Consider the following 17820-nt stretch of genomic DNA (forward strand, 5'->3'; position numbering starts at 1 on the left):
GGGGTGGGGAGGAGATGGGGCCATTTATGGGCCACCAACCCAAGAGGGCCACATCCTTATCTGCTCCTGAAAGCCAGGCCAACACTGCCTTTGTGTCCTCCATCACACCTCATCATGGGCCACATTGTAATGGCCTGGGTAGGCATCTCTGACCCTCTCTAAACAGAGTGTTCATTCTAGGAAATCCCTATTCAATATGAAGGTTAGTTATTAATAATGTGACAACCAGCATCACAATATACAAACCCTGCTTGTGACGTGACACCACATACAGCTAACTAACTGTGGAGCCAACCCACCACAGGATGGTGGCAGGGTGGCATGGCCACGTGGGACCCTAACGTGGCAGCTGGTGATCGTCAGCAGCTGATGAAGCATGCAGCCGAGTGGCCCATAACCCACTGCCTGTGTGCCGACTGTGTGCTCTGAGGGCTCTGGGGGCCCCTTGTCCTTGTCCTACTGTAAGCCCCACACAGGTGGGCCAGAGAAGGGCCACAACCCCTGCCCCAGGGAACTTTCTGCCACACACATAGTCCAGGGCCTGGTGTTTCCCTAGAGCAGCTGGGTCAGGGTTTTCGTGCACCTGCTGTGAGCGGCCCCAAAGGAACTGGGCTGTGGGGCTCAAGGTTGGTTGGGTGTGGGGAGTGTCCAGGATGTGCAGCCTGTCCTGGATCTGACCTGAGTGCTCTCAGTGGGAGGGTCTGCAGGTACCAGGCTACTCCATCCACCCTGTGGTCTTCAAGGGTGATTATTAGCAGCTATGTCAATACCCTTGATTTTTCCCACGAAGGCAGGAGACAGGGGCAGCAGCCTGGCGGGAGGGCAGGGGCCAGCATTGCCCTGACTGACTGGGGTCCCTGAGCTTGTCACTACCAGTCCCTCCATCCCTCCACCTCCCTCTTGGCCCAGCTCAGGATCTCTGGGCCACCATGAACCCCCTATCCTCCCACTTAAGGCTCCCCGATCCCTGGCACAAGTGTACCCCTTATAGCAGCTGGCCCTTGTCTCCAGCTCCAGATCCTGTGGCCACTCCAGTGCTTGCCCATGCAGACCAGCCTAGGGAGGCCAGCCCACCATCTCTAGGGACCTGTTGACATGAGGGCTGGGCAGTTAAAACTCCTACCAGCTGCTCCTTTCAATACCAGGGACCAGACACTGAGACATGGCTAAAGGGGGCTGGAGAAGAGCAAATCCCCCAGGAAGGTCATATCATGGGGTTCAGCTCCCCCCACCCTTCCTGTGCCCTGCTCAGCACCCTGGGCAGGGGAAGGAGGCAGGATGCTGAAGCACCCAGATGAACCCCCAGCTGAGCTTGGGCCTTTGAGGAGACACGCAGCAGAAGGGCCCAGCCTGCATCAAATCTTTCTCGTTCCATTTTCTTTCTGATTTAATTTTCCAGAGATTAGGGCCCGTTCACCTTCGCTGCAGAGAGGAGCCTCGCACGCGTGCCTGTTTTTACTCCCAGGGTTGGGTGGTTGGTTAGTTGATCAGGCTGGTTCTGCTGGTCCTCCCCCCCCTCCCCTCCAGAATGGCCCTCCTGCCTTCCACAGGCCTCAGGCTTTCAGCATCACTCTGGGTCCCCCAGGCCCCTTTCAGGCCCCCCAAATTCCCAGCTGATACCCTGTGCCTCACCTTCAAGTCTGGGGATAAATGCAGGGAACAGAACTGCGCAGAGTGTGACCTAAAGCAAACACTTTGGATAAGACAGACTATTCTTATCTGAGCTCTGCCATGTAACATATCCTCTCTGGCCCTCAGTGTCCCATCTGCTAAACGGGTGTGATCAGAATGGTCCTTCCTCAGGGGTTGTACATCAGCGAGGTCAAGTTTGTGAAGCACCTGCCCTTGGGTGGCTAGAGCCATCACTTGGCAAACAGGGCTGTATCTGCAGCCTCCACAGTCCCTCTTCCCTCCTTTCCCCTCCTCTTCCTTGCCGTCCTTGCCCTCCTTTTCGTCTCCATTTCTCCCACCTTCCTCCTCTCCCTGGGCAGGTTAGGTGCTGGCTTAGGTCCAGGCCCCACTGCTGCTGACCTTCTTGGACTTAGCAGAATGCCTCAACAGTCTGATGGAGGCCTGTCCAGGTCACTGGTTCTGGGGCCTTTTGTCTCCTCTGGTGGCTGTCTCTATGTTCAGGTGCCTCAGACCTTACCTCAGACTACCATTCCCCATCTCCTCTCTCATGGCTGGCATGGAGCTATCACAACCTATAGACCTGCTGGCCCCTGTTTCTCTCCTTGGTCCAGCTGCCTGTGCAGAGCCGGGGGCCATGCAGGCTGCGCTGCTGTGGGGGCCATTGGGTTTTTCCAATTGCCTCTCTGGGCCGAGGACACCAGCGAGCATGCAGTCCTGCTGTGGTTGTTGAGGTCTTGCCCCCGGTGCACCCTGGCCTTCCTGTTGCTTCCGAGCTGACCCCAGGGACCAAGGCTAGAGGCTGGGGTTGAGGGGAACCAGCCCTGGCTATGCCCTGGAGCTGCCCTAGGCTCTCCTGGGCCTCCGCCTGGACCTGCAGGTGGAAAGCACCTCCCCAGACCACATCAGTGGAGAGATGACCTATCCCCCAGGGTGGGACCATCTGCTGGGCTGTGTCATTTGGGTTCAGCTCAGGGCCCCACCCCAGGGGACAGGGACAACTGGAGCAGGTTGGGGGGAATGTTGAGAGGGGTGAGGCACCTGGCATGGGAGGATCGAGGGCTGTTGCATCTCAAGGGCTCATTTGGGACTGGGGGTCAGGCTTGGCTAGTAGCTCAACCAGCCTCTGCAGTTCTGGAATTCTGCCCTCATCTCACCAGAAGCTTCTTCTAGCCCATTTCCCTACCCTCACTCTAGGGAGGATTTAGATAAGCGGGGAAAGGCGGAGGGGAAGTAGGCACAGCGTAAGCAAAGGTGCAGCAGTGGGAATCAGCATGGGCTAGGGACCCAGAGGCCTGCATGCAAGTGCCAGGTCAGTGAGCTGGAGAGGCCTCGAATGCTGGCACCAGGGCCCAGCAGAAGGATGTCATGGTGGGTCTTTGGGTAGACCCAGGAAGAAAGCATGGCAGATGCAGCCCCAGGCTCCAAGGGACAGCACACCTGCAGGCAAAAGTGGTGGAGTCAGACCTAGGTCACACTGGCTCCAGAGCTCTGCTCCTGAACATGGAATTGGGCATATGCATTGGCTGAGGGTCCACTGCACACAGGCCTGGTGCCTGGGGAGAGATGGAAGGGAGCTGGCCATGGCTGTACACTATCCATGGTGTCCCTGTGTCTAGGCTCCCCTGTTACCACCACCAGGGCCGAGGCCAAGGTGCTGGGGACAAAGACAGGATAGCTGATGGAGGGGGTGCTGTCCAAGGAGATCCTGGGTGGGGCTGGAGGGGGACAGATCCAGGGAGACCAAGGCTACCTGCCCAGGAATGGGAGCCGATGACTTTGGATCCTAAGTGTGCAGATCTAGCCAGGAGAGAGTGGAAGCAGGGAGGGGACTGTGATTCCTTCCGCAGAATTCTGGTGATCCTAAACAATAGCAGTAGTGACAATAGTATAGGCCCTCATGGCATGAATCTTTTGGTCCTTGGTCCGCCTGTGAGGGGAGGACTGCCATTCTCTCATTTAATAGATCGGACACTGAGGTTCAGAGATGGGGTATTTCTTAGCAGGGTCCCTGCTTCCAAGCCCTTGCATCAACTGTCGGGGTCCTCGGGTGTGACCCTGCCACCTGGAAACCCGCTCCCTTTGCAGCCCCTGAGCCCTGGTTCAGTCACCATGCCAGGTTGCAATGGGCATCCTGGACCCAGAGGGGAGGGACCCCCAGGTTCCCTAAGGAGAGTTGTCAGGAGGCTGCATGGTCCAGCCTCCAATACTAGGGCTGCCGCCACTATGGATAGCCCTGATTGGGGCACCTGGGAATGACCTTGACAGGGGAGTCAGTTATGGAAACTTTATCTCCTGCCCTGAGAAGCCAGGTGGCTGCGCCCCCTGCTGACGCCAGTGGGCCGCGGTGTGCTCAGCCGAGGTTTCAGCCAGTATGGCTGAGACGAGGCCTCAACACACCTAGGGGCAATGGTCCAAGATTGGGAAAGGGTGTATTTTTAATGTCTTGAAACCTGGCAAGAAGATGATGGGAGGATGGGTGACTGGTTTTTCCACTCACAGTCGTGTGGCCTCTCCTATTTCTGAGCCTCGGTTTCCCCAGCTGTGGGCACCAGGCACCAGGCTCCCAGCATTTCTCAGTGATCCCCAGGGTCTGACCCCCTCCTTGGCCTCAGCCTCCATCGCTGTCTTCCATCCGGGGGCCTCTGTCCTGAGGCAGGCCCTGGGGACCCAAGGAACAGCCTGGCCTGGTGCCCACTTGGGGCCTCCATCCTCCCTGGCTGTGTAGCCAGGCCTGCGACTCGCCCTGTAATCGCTGCTTCTCTGTGGGAAGGAGCGACTTCACCACAAATTATTTTGTTCCAAGAGAAGGACAAAAAGAAAAGAGAAGCCGGGAGGGATGGGGGGCGGTGGGAGGAGGAGATTGCCTGAGCCAGCTTTGAGCGGTGCTTTAACCCTTGGACTGCCAGGCGCTGGGTGGGCAGCAGAGCAAGGGCTCTGGAGGCACCTGGTTCCCTACCTCCTCCCCCTGTCAGGTGCCAGAGGCCTTTATCTCCCCTCATCTGGCTGTCACTCTACCGACCTTATCTCCCCTGCCTGTCTGTCTCTCATCAGCGGCCTCTCCCACCTCCTTATCTCCTCCTCATCACCTCCTCTTTGTGTCTCTGCACATCCCTGCACTTCTGCACAGCCTGATGGCAAAGTCTGGTGGCAGCAGCTCAGTTGTGGCGACCAGCCTGTGACCTCTGGTGAAGGAGCCAGCTTGCAGCATGGACTTCCTGGGGTAACCTGGATGGGCACATGGACTCGTTCAGGCTCAGAGGCACATGCAGGGTTGTGCAATGCATACACACACATATGCACACACGCATGCATGTGCACACACACATGCACGTGCACACACCCAAGACCCCAGCCATGAACAAAGACGCCCACAGAAACCTGCTTCTACAATTCCCATACAGCCCCCAGGCCATATCTAGTGGCCCTAATAACCCCACCCACCCCAACACTCAGGCTCGTGCACACAGATGGATGTATGTTGAGCCATAACACACACATTCACACATGCAGATGCAGACTGTCAGATTTACACCCCCAAGTGCATGTGCGCACAGGCTGACCCCACCCCCCGCCAAGGAAGAGGGAGAGGGCAGATTCATTCCCCCCATATGCCTCTTCCTCCCTGGTCCCTACCCCCATATTCTGTGCCCCGAATGACAGAGGAGCCTCTAGGGGCACCTAGAGCTCCTGCAATAGTTTCTGCAAATGCCCTGAGGGAGCACCAGCGAAAGGGGGCATGGATTCCTGAACCTGTGTGGAGAGGTGGCTGTGTGTATGATGCATGTGTGAGCGTGTGGGTTTATGTATACACGTGGGTGTGAGAGCATCTTCTTGTTGGTATGTGGTGTACAATGTGTGTCTGTTGGCTCCATCTCCCCCGGACACCCTGCCTCCCATCCAGCCCACCCTCCCCACTCTGCTGCTCTTAGCCACCCTGAGCTGGTCAGGGAGGTGCTACTTATGGCCCCTGGAGGAGGAACCCTGAGTCCCAGAGAAGGTGGCGACAACCTTGTCCCACCAAACACACACAACCAATGCAAGTTGTGGAGCTCATGGCCTTGCACTTCTTCCAAGTCTATCAGAGCACTGGGCCTAACCCCAGACCTCCCTGTTCTCTCTCAGTGGCCAAAGCCAGGGTTGAGGTGGGGGTGAGGACTGTTCTGTGGTGAGCTATGCAGAGAGGGTATAGGGGCACCATGACATGGGAATGTGGGACCACCCTGGCCTCACCCCAGGCTTCTGCTTCTTTCCAGATCTACAAAGACAACAGGAATCTGTTTGAGGTGCAGGAGAATGAGCCTCAGAAGTTGGTGGAGAAGGTGGCGGGGGACATTGAGAGCCTGCTGGACAGGAAGGTGCAGGCCCTGAAGGTAGGTGCGGTTGTTTAGGTTGAGAGAAGACCAGGCAGAGTGGCCTGCACTGTGAGGGCAATGTCTCCACCCACCATGAACACACAGCCCTCCTGGCCCTCTGAATTCAGGCTGGGCCATCACTGGCAGAATGTGCCACGTGGACTGTGGGCAGCTGCGGCAGGAGCAGGATAGTTTCATCTGGAGTAGGCTGCATGAGTGGTGACCTGGGGCCTCGGGGGCCCTGTGTGAGTATGATGGCAGGCCCCACCTCTCCCTTCTGTTGGGAAGGTGGAGGGCCCTGAATGCCTTGAGGCGGAGGGAGTGTGGAGGGCCCTGAATGCCTTGCAGAGAAGGCTAAGGCCACATGATGCTGGGAGCTGGAGCTCCAATTCTGCCCACGATTTCTCCGTCTCCCTCTGGGCCTTAGTCTGCGCATCTATACTGAGTGTGCCTGTGAGCTCCAAGGCACCATGGTCCTGTGAGATTACAGGACCTGCTGGTCCACCCTGACCAGGTCTATGAAGCCCACAGACCCCGGTACTCAACACACCCCAGGGAGAGCAGGTGGGAAAGGGCTTCTGGAGATGCAAGGTGCCCTGGGCAGGTTGTACAGTAAGGAAGGGAGGTGGGTTCAAGCTTCCCTCAGATCAGAGGCATAACTGCTGTTGCCCAAGCCTGTGTCAAAGAGATGAGTCCAATTAAAAGGAATGAAGTACTGATACACATGACAACATGGATGAACGTGAAAACATTACACTAAGGGAAAGAAGCTCGTCACAAAAGACCACCTATTGTGTGATCCCATTTCTGTGAAATGTCCACAATAGGCAAATCCATAGAAACGGAAAGTACATTAGTAGTTGCCTAGGGCTGGAAGGGAGGGGACAGGGAGTGTCTGCTAACGGGTACAGGATTTCTTTTGGGGGTGATGAAGATATTCTAAAATTAGATTGTGGTGATGGTTGCACAACTCTGAATACACTAAAAAAACCCACTGAATTGTATACTTTATGTGGGTGAATATTACGGTATCTCAGTAAAGCTATTTTTTTTTTAATGAGCAGGGCCTCACATGCCATGCCCAGGCTTGGGCCAGAGGCCTGGCAGGGTCAAGTCAGAGCAGCCAAACCCCCACCACATCCAAGCCCAGGGAGGGAACTGTGACCCCCTTCTCCAGGAACTGGGCCCTACTGTCCCCCTGAGATCCCCTGCCTGCCCCTGTGTGACCTGGGATCATGGACTAGGGAAAGGCTGGCCTCCTGGGACCAGAGGAGGTGGGCCCTGAGGGCCTCCCACCCAGTGTGGAGCCGGAGGACCCAGAGCTGGGCCCAGCCTGACCTTGGGGATGTCCTAGTCACAGGTGGGGACAGTTGGGGGAGTGAAGTGTCATGGGGAGGAGGCAAAGCCAAGCCTTCAGCTGGGCCGGCCGGCCCTGTGGGGGTCCAACAGTGTCCCCCTGGTTGTAGGAACCATCTGCTTGCCTCACACAGCCAGCACGCCATGTCCCACCTTCTTGCCTTTCCTAGAACTGGGCACCACCTGGACACTCTCCCCTCCTTTCTCTCGTTCTCTGTCTCTTAGTCTCTCTCTCTGCTTCATTCCAGACCCCCTGTTTGCCCACTACTTCCTTGGTTTGCTGCGCCCCCCCAGCCCAGGGCACAAAGTACAGGCCACCAGCCCTAAACTTATGTCAAAACCATCTGATAGATTTGGGAAGGGGCACTCTTCATGCCTTTAGGCCTGCCTCCCACCCCAGCTTCAGGACGAGTTGCCTTGCCAGGGGGTGCTGAGTGGGGGCAGTGACAGATGCCCGACCTGCCCTCTCCATGTGGAGCCCAGGGCCCAGCCCCTGCCCATCCCCTCTGAGCATCACAGGGCTGGAGTCGTTTCCCAAGCTCCTTTCCCCACTCCTCGAGGAACAGGCAACCCTGACAGCTTGAGGGTGGGGGAACCCAAAGCCCGGGGTCCCGATCCGAACTCTCTCCCTATACCCTACGTGGCAGACTCTGCCCAGTGAGGCAGTGCAGATGTCTGCCTCCTTCCCACTGAGTCTGCAGCCCAGGCACCCGTGGCCTGGTACACAGTTGGTTCTCAAGGGGGGAATGATAGGAAACGGCACTCACTGATTAAGTACTCAGCATGTGCTGAGTCTGTCACACGTCATTCTCACAGTAGCCCCCTGAGAGAGACACTGAGACTCGGACATGCCATGCATTAGGCCAGGATATGGCAGAGCCAGGATTTTAACCCAGGTCACTCTGACCCTAAGCCAGGCCCTTGACTGCCCACATTAGTCCAGAGGTGTGCATGGAGCCCAGCACTCTCCTGGCCAGTGAACTTTCCCTACTGCAGTGCCTCCAGCTCCAGGCCCGAAAGATGCTCCTGTCCATATCCCCAGGCGAAGGAGAGGACTGTCCTTTTCCTGCCTTGGTCCTAATTGTTCAAGATGAGCTTTGGTCTTAATTATGTTTTAAATTTGCCTTTAATCAAGTTCTGGCTCTTTTCTCCTTTCCCATATTTGTTTGCAGCCTGAGTACATATGGAGGGAGGAATGTTGGGGATCTGGACCCCTCCACACTCCAGTGTCCCTCTCTCCCTAGACCCCATCCAGTAATCCAACTTAAATCCCCTTGCTCTGGTCTGGAATTTTAATGTGGGGCTTGCAAGGAGGGAACTGAGCAGCGCAGGACGGAAGTTCATTGTCTCATCTTATCAGGGACAATCAGATGTTTGTCACAAGTTTCTCCAAGCTACACAGAGTGTTTTTCCAGGCCAAGAATCAGGCAGAGCAGGCCAGGTCAGGGACTTTGCAACACAGGCAACCATCATCCCCAAGTCCAGGAAACCTGCTGGGGTCTCAGCTTAGGAGACATGGAGGGAACCTGCTAGGAACTTCTGCTATCCAGGCAGATGGGTCCTCTGAGCCAGGCCTGCTCTTTTAGGGCCTTGAGTCCCAGGAGGGGTAGGGAGGTGCTTAAGTTCTTTTTTTTTTCTTTCTTTTTTAAAAAATTTATTTATTTTTGGCTGCGTTGGGTCTTCGTTGCTGCGCGCGGACTTTCTCTAGTTGCGGTGAGCGGGGGCTACTCTTGTTTGTGGTGCGCGGGCTTCTCATTGCAGTGGCTTCTCTTGTGGCAGAGCACGGGCTCTAGGCACGTGGGCTTCAGTAGTTGTGGCACGCGGGTTCAGTAGTTGTGGCTCATGGACTCTAGAGCTCGGGCTCAGTAGTTGTGGCTCACGGGCTTAGTTGCTCCGCGGCATGTGGGATCTTCCTGGACCAGGGCTCGAACCCATGTCCCCTGCATAGGCAGGCGGATTCTTAACCACTGCACCACCAGGGAAGTCCCAGGAGGTGCCTAAGTTCTTATAGCACATTGGAGGCAGAGCTGGACCCAAATCAGGACTCTCCTGTCCTCCTAGCTGGGGCCTCTCTCAGAGCCCCTTTCTCAGAAAAGTCATCTCTTGGTTGTATTCCTTCCTCCATCCATTCTTCAACATTCACTAAAGGCCTACTGTGTGCCAGGCTGGTGCTGGGGATGCAGTGGGAAAGGACAGGCCCTGTTCCTATCTTCATGGAGCTCTCAGTTGCATCTCGTCCCAGGCCTTAGTTTCTCCCTCTGTAAAATGGGGACAGGAGACTGTCCCTGCCCAGTACTTCTGGTTTCACAGCTCCAGGAGTCATCATTTATAAAGGCCACAGTGAAAACAGTGTCTCTGAAGGTTGTGCCACCTTCAGCACCATTCCTGGCACCCCTGCTGTGTGGCTCAGGGGAGAGGCCATAGGAGGAGGAGGTAAGGAGTGATCCCAGTGTGGGGCATTCCAGCCTGCCCTCAGGGACAAGGCCAAGGGCAGTGTAGCTCAGTGGGCTTGGTTCCTGGAGAATGGGAAGCCCAAGGCCAGAGCAGCCAGGCCAGAGCAGGTTCTTAAGGGACATCAATGTGGCAGCTAGAAGCCTGAACTTAGGGACACCCTTTCACCTCCAACCTCAAATAAGCCAGAGGCAGTGAAGAGTCCTGGCTGAGATCCAGGACCTAGAGACCTTGGCCCCTGAGCTCTGCCCTCCCCACCATGCCCATGTTTCTCATGCTCCACCTCAGCTACTTCTCACTGTCCCAGGGGCCAAGACCCTTCCAGATGCCATGCCTTTGCACCTTTGCCTTCATGCAGTGTTTTTGTTTTGTTTTGTTTTTTATATATCTTTATTGGAGTATAATTGCTTTACAGTGTTGTGAATCAGCTATATGTATACATATATCCCCATATCCCCTCCCTCTTGAGCCTCACCCCTCTAGGTTGTCACAAAGCATTGAGCTCATCTCCCTGTGCTATGCAGCAGCTTCCCACTAGCCATCCATTTTACATTTGGTAGTGTATATATGTCAATGCTACTCTCTCACTTCGTCCCAGCTTCCTCTTTCCCCCACTGCGTCCTCAAGTCTGTTCTCTACGTCCATGCAGTGTTTTTAACCCTGTTGGCACATTGGAGTCACCTGCAGGGCTTTTAAATCTTGATGCCCAGGCCCCACTCCAGACCAAGTATAGCAGATTCTGTAGGGGTGGGGCTGGGCTTCAGTATTTTTCAGTGCTCCGCAGATGATTCAGTGTAGATTCAGAGCTCAGGACGTTTCCCCTAAAATGGCAGAAATAATTCCTTCCCATGATTACTGGCCTCTTTCTGAGTGCCTACCAAGTGTGCAGCCTAAGATGAGCCAGAACACTTCAGAACTCTGCAAATCCTCCCTACAACACAACTCTCATCCCCATTTTACATTTGAGGAAACAGCCCCAGCAAGGTTACACCACTGGCCCCAGGTCTCACAGCAAAACCAGACTACAGATCCAGGCACTTGGGCTCCAAACCCCAGATACTGCCCCTCGACACTGCCCTCCTCTGTGCTACCGCTAGTGGCCACATGGCACTTGCTATCCACAGGGGGACAGGGCCAAAGGAAGAGAAGATGGGTCCCCTCTGGCAGGGGCTTGCTCTGGGATGACCTAGTGACCTTGGGCAAGTCCTTTTGCCCCTGCAGCATCTTCCTTGGGCAGTGGAGACAAGACACTGAGCAGCCCTCTCAGCCCACCCCCATGTTGCCCAGATGGATGGGACAGGGGGAGGTACGTCTGTGGCTCTGGTTCTGGGGGCTCCAGTGGGCAGCGTTCCCACCATCAGTGGCCTCTCTGGGGAGCAAGCATCATTTAAAGAGTAAAATTAAAAACCATTCTGCACACAGCCACCCTGCTTTTGCCGCTAATGGCCACTTAACCCAATTAAACTGATGCATTGTTGGCAGTGGCTTGGTCCGTTCAGGAACTGGGCTCTGGGCTGGGTGTTAGAGGAGCAGGAGGAATGAACGAGGGAGAGAGCCAAGGGGCCAGGGCTGTGGGACAGAGCCCCCCACCCCACCCCAGTCAGGAGGGAGAGCGTTCTGCCTAGCTCCCACTTACTCGCTGCTTCCTTTCTCAGGCTTCGCCTAATGCAGGATTTCTCAGTGTTGGAACTATTGACATTTTAAGCAGGATAATTCTTTGTTGTGGGGGGCTGCCCTATGCATCGTAGGATGTTAAGCAGCATCCTTGCCCTCTACCTGCTAGATGCCAGTAGTACACCACTCCCCCAGTTATAAGAACCAAAGATGTCTCCAAATGTTGCCAGATGTCCCCTGGGGGCACAGTGCCCTTTGGTTGAGAACCACAGGTCTAATGGGACAGAGAAATGCAGCCATATTAAATAGAAGCCCCATAAGCAAGGGGACATTGGGGACCTCAGAGAGGTGCAGACAGAATAGAGCAGCCCCAGCAGGAGGAAGATCCCTTTAGTTCAAGGGGGTAATAGCAAGCTTGGGGCTGCCTGGAGGAGGCATCAAGGATTTGGGGGAAAAGTTCAGCATTGGGGGCAGCTGGAGGCAAGTTCAAAGCTGAGTCCACAGATGCATTCGTTGATGGTGGTTGGACAAGTAGATCGGCCCTGGGAAGACATGGCCAGGGGTATCACCTGCTGCCAAGGCCTGGCCCAGAGTAGGAGCCTCATGAACATTTGTAGAACAGATGCCAGGGCTGTGGCTCCAGGCTCTGGCTGGAGGTCAGCCTCTGGGGTCTGACTCCAGACCAGGGAAGCTCTAAACGGCACACTAATGGTGGACAGACAGGCAGGGGATTCTCTAGCATTGGCTGCCTCCACCCACCCTTCTCTGGGCAATTAAAAGGTGTTTATGTGGGGCTGGCGGTGGCTTCTGCCCCCTCTCCATTACGAACATTAAGAGATCTTGACCCTTCCACTTTCCTGCTCTTGAAAGGAGCTGCAGACACGTGGAGCCAATTAGGCGCGCGCGTGGGCGCTGAGGGCCTGAGCAGCCTTTTCTCCCTGATTGCAGCGTTTACGGCTGATTATTCTCCCCTCACCCAAACAGCGTCTCCGCATCCTGGCAAGGTGCCACTGCCACCCAGAGGAGCCAGCTGGGGCCCCCAGGGATGGGGGAGCGTTGAATTAGTGAATGGGCATCCACTGAGTGCTGATTGTGTGGGAGCCCTTGGGCACCCCTGCCTGAGAGCGACCACTCAGGAATCGGGGTCAGAGGAAGCCCCTTGGAGGAGCCTGCCTGCCTGGGTCCACTCTCCATACACCCCAGCGTCCTGGGGCTCATCATGAGCTTTGAGTAAAGATGCTACTCCCAGCAGCTAGTGGACGTGCATGTGGGATGGCCTCCCCTTCGTGCATCCCTGCCAGGTAGCTGAGAACCCAGAGACCCCTCGAAGTCCCCCCCGCTGAGCTGGCAGGACAGGGAGCTGGCCTCCGTGGAACAAAGAGGAAGACACTGCAGGAGGGGCACGGCTAGGGAGTGGCCGAGGATCCTCAGGGAAGATATGTCATTCCCTCCTCTTTGCCCACCTGCCCGAGCTAGTGGGGGTCAGGAAGGGCTGAGCTGTGGGTTTGGGGCTGGACTTCCCTGGTCCCGGGATTGCCCCCGTGGAGCAGGCCCCTCTCCTGGCTCCTCCTTCAAGGTGCAGGAGCCTCAGGACGGGTCAGAAGAGCTGTGGTCACTCCTCACATCCACTAGCCAAACGAAGGGTCTAGGGGCCTGGAGTGCGATATCCCTGAGGCCCACAGAGCCTGGTGGATCAGCCTTACACCCACCCACCCACCCTGCTGCTCAGTTCTCCCCCATGACTGAAGGTCAGGGGGAAAGGCTGACTGCAGCCACATCAGGCATCTTGCTTACCCTGACCGACAGCGCCCACCACCTGTGGGATGCGTGGCTGAGGCACCCCAGGCCCAAGTCTCACCCCAAGGGGTGGTGTCTGAGCCTCTCCTGCCCGATGGCCCTGCTCATGATGCCATGTGCATCCCCTGGGAGCAGCAGTTAGTCTCCCTGTCATTCACTTGCTCACTCAGTCATTAAGCAAACCTTCTCTGCTCCCAGCCTGACCCTAGGCATGGTGCCTTTCTCCACTCACTGTGGGGTAGAATTCCTATTTTACAGATGAGGAAACAGAGGCTCAGAGACAATGCCAGCCCAGCCACTGCCTGGCCGAGACAAGGTCACGATTCCCCCTGCTCCCCTGGCTCCTGAACCTGTGTGCCCACCCCTCCCAGAGCTCCCAGGGATTGGGAGAAAGCAGAACCATGCTGGCTGGGGCAAAGAGGAAGAAGCCCAGGGTTGGGAAGGGAAAAGGTGAGGGTCTGCCAAGCAGAGGGCAGAGCACAAGCAAGGGCCTAAGAGCAGGACCTCAACTGGAGGACCCTGGGAAACAGCTGGTGAGGGTGGCTGGGATGGAGAGGGCTACAGATGCAGGCTGGGAATCACTGCTGTGAGTTCCCTTTTTCATACCCCTACACTCTGCCCACCACAGGATGGGGAATCTAGGGTGTGGGGGTGGGTTTGGCCAAATGGAGAAAATAAACCCTGGGACCAAGGATGATTCACTGGACTCCACTCCCCAGAGGCCTGACTGAGGTAGGATCCTCTCCTGCTTCTGCCCCCTCTCTGGGAGTCCCAGCTGGCAATGGGGGGCAGATGCTAGGAAGCAGAGTAAAGGGCCTGCAGGTGCCACAGGGACAAGCCAGTCTAATTCAGGATCAGAGAAGTGAGAAATTTAATTGAGTTTTAATAGCGTCTGGCCCTTTGTTCTGAAATCCTTGTGTACAAGGACTGGGGGAGGTAGTGTGCATCTAAGGCAGGGTGAGCCAGTGGCCCTCCAGGATCTTAGACTTCGAGGAGACAGACAACAAGCTACGAGGTCAGTATGCAAAACAGCTGACATGGGGGGGGCAAGTCTAAGAAGACAGCCTGGAGGATGTGGCGTTTGAGCTGAGCCTTGGAAGGTTGGGGTGGGGGATGCCTGGGATTTCCAAACTGGAGAAAGGGAAGAAGGAAGGCACTAAGCCCTGGCCTAACAGTGAGAGGGAGCAGAAGTGACTCAGGCTGAATCTGCTGAGATAAGGGTTGTGGGCTAGGAAGGGAGCCAGGAAGGTGCAGCCTGTGCATAACTGTTTCCACTGGCGGGGAGAGAGGATGGGAAGGTGACAAAGGCAGGGGGCAGGGCTCATCGCCTGAGTTCTGAGGTGGTCGCTGTATATCTGCAAGCATGGCCCCTTCGCTATACAGGCAGTCCTGGGAGCAGCCAGTCACCTCTCTCAGCCCATTTTCTGTGGCTTAAAATACACAGCGAGCAGTGTCTCTGCTGTGGCAGAGGAAGTGAGTCATGGGGGTGCTGGTGGGGAGAGCACAGTGCCTTGGACCCAGCCCCAGAGTTGGGGGCTCTGGGGTGCTGAGAAGGTCCTCAAGCCCCTCATGGATCCCTCAGCTGTCTTCTCTAAGCCCGCACTTGAAGGCTGGACCAGCCCCCAGCACCATGGTGACCCTGGACAGGGGTCCCCGAGGTCAACCTTGGCTTATCATGTCATGGGATACCAGTGCCTCAGGTGTCCTTTGCTTCCTTCAGCCTCTGTTTACTGAGTGCCGAGCACCTGCTGTGTACAGGTGCCATCCTAGGTTACTAGGTACAAAGACAGTGTACCTGCAGGGCGCCTCCCTTGAGGAATACAGTTTGCTCAAGGTGACAGTGATGTGACCCATGCCACAATATATGGAGCCGGGGTGGTGAGCCCGTGGATATTGACCAGGCCTAGGGGACTTTGTGGGGAGGGAAGGGTTACTGGAGATGCAGCCAGGCAGAGGAGAGTAAGGAAGAGGGTCCAAGGCAGAAAGCGCAGCAAAGTACAAAGGCCAGAGGTAGAGAGAGTGTGTGCATGTTGGCATGTTCGGGCGTCTGCATGCATGTGCTGGCAGAGGGCCTCGCTGCTGGCCTGGCTCTGCAGAGCACGTGCACAGATGCACCGTGAGGTGGGCCTTGAGGCAGAGGTGGGAATGGGCTGTGTCCAGCACAGGTGTCGTTCCTTGGAGTCTAGCTGAGACCTCACCTAGTGACCACAACCTGCACAGTCCTGACCTTACACCACCCCCAAAAGGACCTCTGGCCAAGAGTCCCCCTCAGAAAGGTGCAACATGGCACATAATACATGTGACCAAGAGGTGGCCAAGAATTAGGGGCCTCACCCTCTGTGGTGCTGTGGCCCCCATGCTACACTTGAGTGGCACTGAGCCCTTGGCAACTCACATTCTCTGAGCCTCGGTTTTCCTGCCTGTACAGTAGAACAAGAAACATAGCCTCACAGATCTGTCATCAGAGTTTATGCCCAGGCCTTGGTGACACCAATTGAGCAAGGGACGCTCATGGGGGTATGATGTGGGATAGGCCCCAACGGACAAGACTGACCTGTGTTCCTTCAGCTCCGCCCCACATGTGGGCCAAGCCTCGACTGTAGGACCTCGTGCCAGTCCTCCCCTCTCTGAACGCCTCTTCAAGGGCCTGTCCCCAGCTCCTACCTCTGTGGGCCACACTGTCCAGGCTGCTCGATGCTTCCTGCCTCCTGGCACAGGCCTTGGGGCCCTTGTTTGAGAGGCTGGTCACGGTTGCCAGGCCCTTTGTTCCAGCCATCCTGTGTTTGCCCACTCTGTGCCTTGGCGAATGGGAGTTGCAGCATGTTTGCTGTGTCAACACCAGCTGGAGCCTAGTTATCAAGAGAGCCGAGGTTACGAGGCCCCATCCACCAGCTGCCCGGGTGCCTAGGCTCCAGCCCCTTCCTGGCCGGTTGGGGTGGGTGGGTGAGTGGGCAGCTCCCATGCCCTACCCATTTACCCCCAGGACTGCCAGGCCTGGGCTGGGCAGGTGTTTGGAAGCAGCAAAGGCAGCCCCAGGCAGGGAACGGGACTTAGGACGGGCCAGCACAGTCTCCCTTTGGCACGGATCAGGAGAACTTCCTGGCAGAGTCAGCCTTCAAGCTATTGAAGGCTAAGTTTGGGGCTTCTGCACCCCCTATGGAGAATCTCTTTGACCTCCCTGGTCCCAGTGCCAGCCCTCTCCTCCCTGGGTCCCCAGTCATCAGATCCAAAAGCGTCAGAGGAGAGGAGGCCTGAACAGTCTGGCAGATGGACAGATGGATGGACAGGCAGTGAGACAGGGTCCAGGCAGGGGATCAGAACTCCAGGAGAGGACTCAGGGGGCCTGAGCCAGGCAAGCTGACATCCATGTGTGAACTGTGCAGGTGTGGCAAGGTGGGGGAGCCACAGTTCTGGGGAGGGCAGAGATGAGCATCCTTTGGCTGGTGGTGGCTGGTACTGAGGGGTGCCTGTCAGAGACAGACAGGGGAACAGAGGTCAGAGAGGGGGAGCGACTTGCCCTGAGCCTGGGGAGAACTCGGGTTCCCACCCTTCAATCAAGGCTGTCCTACCACCTGGGGGCCTGGTCAGTTGGCCACATGGCAGAACTGAACCTTTAAACCTTACTTCTGAATGAGACCCCCACCCACTTCATCAGTAGGTTTTCCAGAAATGAGCCTTTGAGGGTGACTCACCCAGGAGACAGAGGTCTCTGAGGCATGAACCATGAAGCTGGATCAAGAGGCAGAAGAGCTGAGTGAGGTCTCAACTACAGCACTGATGCATCAGCTGCACGGCCTTTGCTGGTGATTTCCCTTCTCTGAGTCTCAATTTCCTTATCTATAAAATGGGGTGATAAGAGTCCACCCAGCGGGATTCCCAAGAGGATCGTCTGAGGTGAGACTTGGCTAGCTCATAAACATGTGCGTGCCATGGGGTTATCGCTGTTACAGGGAGGGGGCTTGGGCCACAGGGAAGATCCCCGTCCCTTGACCTCACTTTGGGATTTCATGGAAAAGCATCCCAGTTACCTGGAAGCACAGAGAAGTGGCACTGCGGCTGCGGCTGGGGGGATGGAGAAATTTGCCTCTCAGAGGGCGGGGAAGAGCATTCTGAGAAAGGGAACAGCATGAAGGGGCCATGGGGGTGGGGATGGAAGAACACGCAGAGTCCATTATGGCTGCTGGATTAGGTTGGGGTAGGGGAGCAGGGCTGAGACCCTCTGAGTCTCCAGTGTTCACCTGCAGGACCCCCACCACAAGTGCAAGCCCCAACCCAAAGATACAAGCTTGCTGGGGAGAGGGTAGTAGTGGAGGAGCACATGAGTGTGGTCATGTGTGTGTGTGTGTATGAGATAGAGAGAGCTCCACAATCTCCCAGTGATGACACGGGCCTTTCCCCACCACCCATGTGCAGACCTAGGCCTCCTTTTATCAAATATTCTTCTGCTAATCTCATCTCACTGGGTGACTGCTGTGTAATTAGCTCATTTTGCAAAATATTGCATCTGTCATATTTTCCCCTTGCTTTTTCCTTCTCCCAGTAAATGGTAGGAGTGGACAGGGACGGGGAAGATGTCTAGGCATGGGGACTCCTCATGGATCAGCTCTGGCCCTGCCCC

At 56.2% G+C, this 17820-nt stretch overlaps 1 protein-coding gene across 3 annotated transcripts in view; it reads left to right on the forward strand.

Annotated features, from left to right (window-relative positions):
* Positions 1–17820, forward strand: part of CACNA2D2 (calcium voltage-gated channel auxiliary subunit alpha2delta 2) — a gene marked incomplete at its 5' end in the record, with an annotated part of 137123 nt that overhangs the window by 60828 nt on the left and 58475 nt on the right. For all 3 annotated transcript variants that reach the window (XM_081246183.1, XM_081246184.1, XM_081246185.1), the window contains one exon: positions 5886–6002. In XM_081246183.1, coding sequence (XP_081102309.1) covers positions 5886–6002 — 117 coding nt within the window. The remainder of the gene's footprint in view (positions 1–5885; positions 6003–17820) is intronic.

This window comes from Mesoplodon bidens (assembly GCF_964165515.1).
Source record: "Mesoplodon bidens genome assembly, chromosome: 10".
Classification (NCBI taxonomy): Eukaryota; Metazoa; Chordata; class Mammalia; order Artiodactyla; family Ziphiidae; genus Mesoplodon; species Mesoplodon bidens.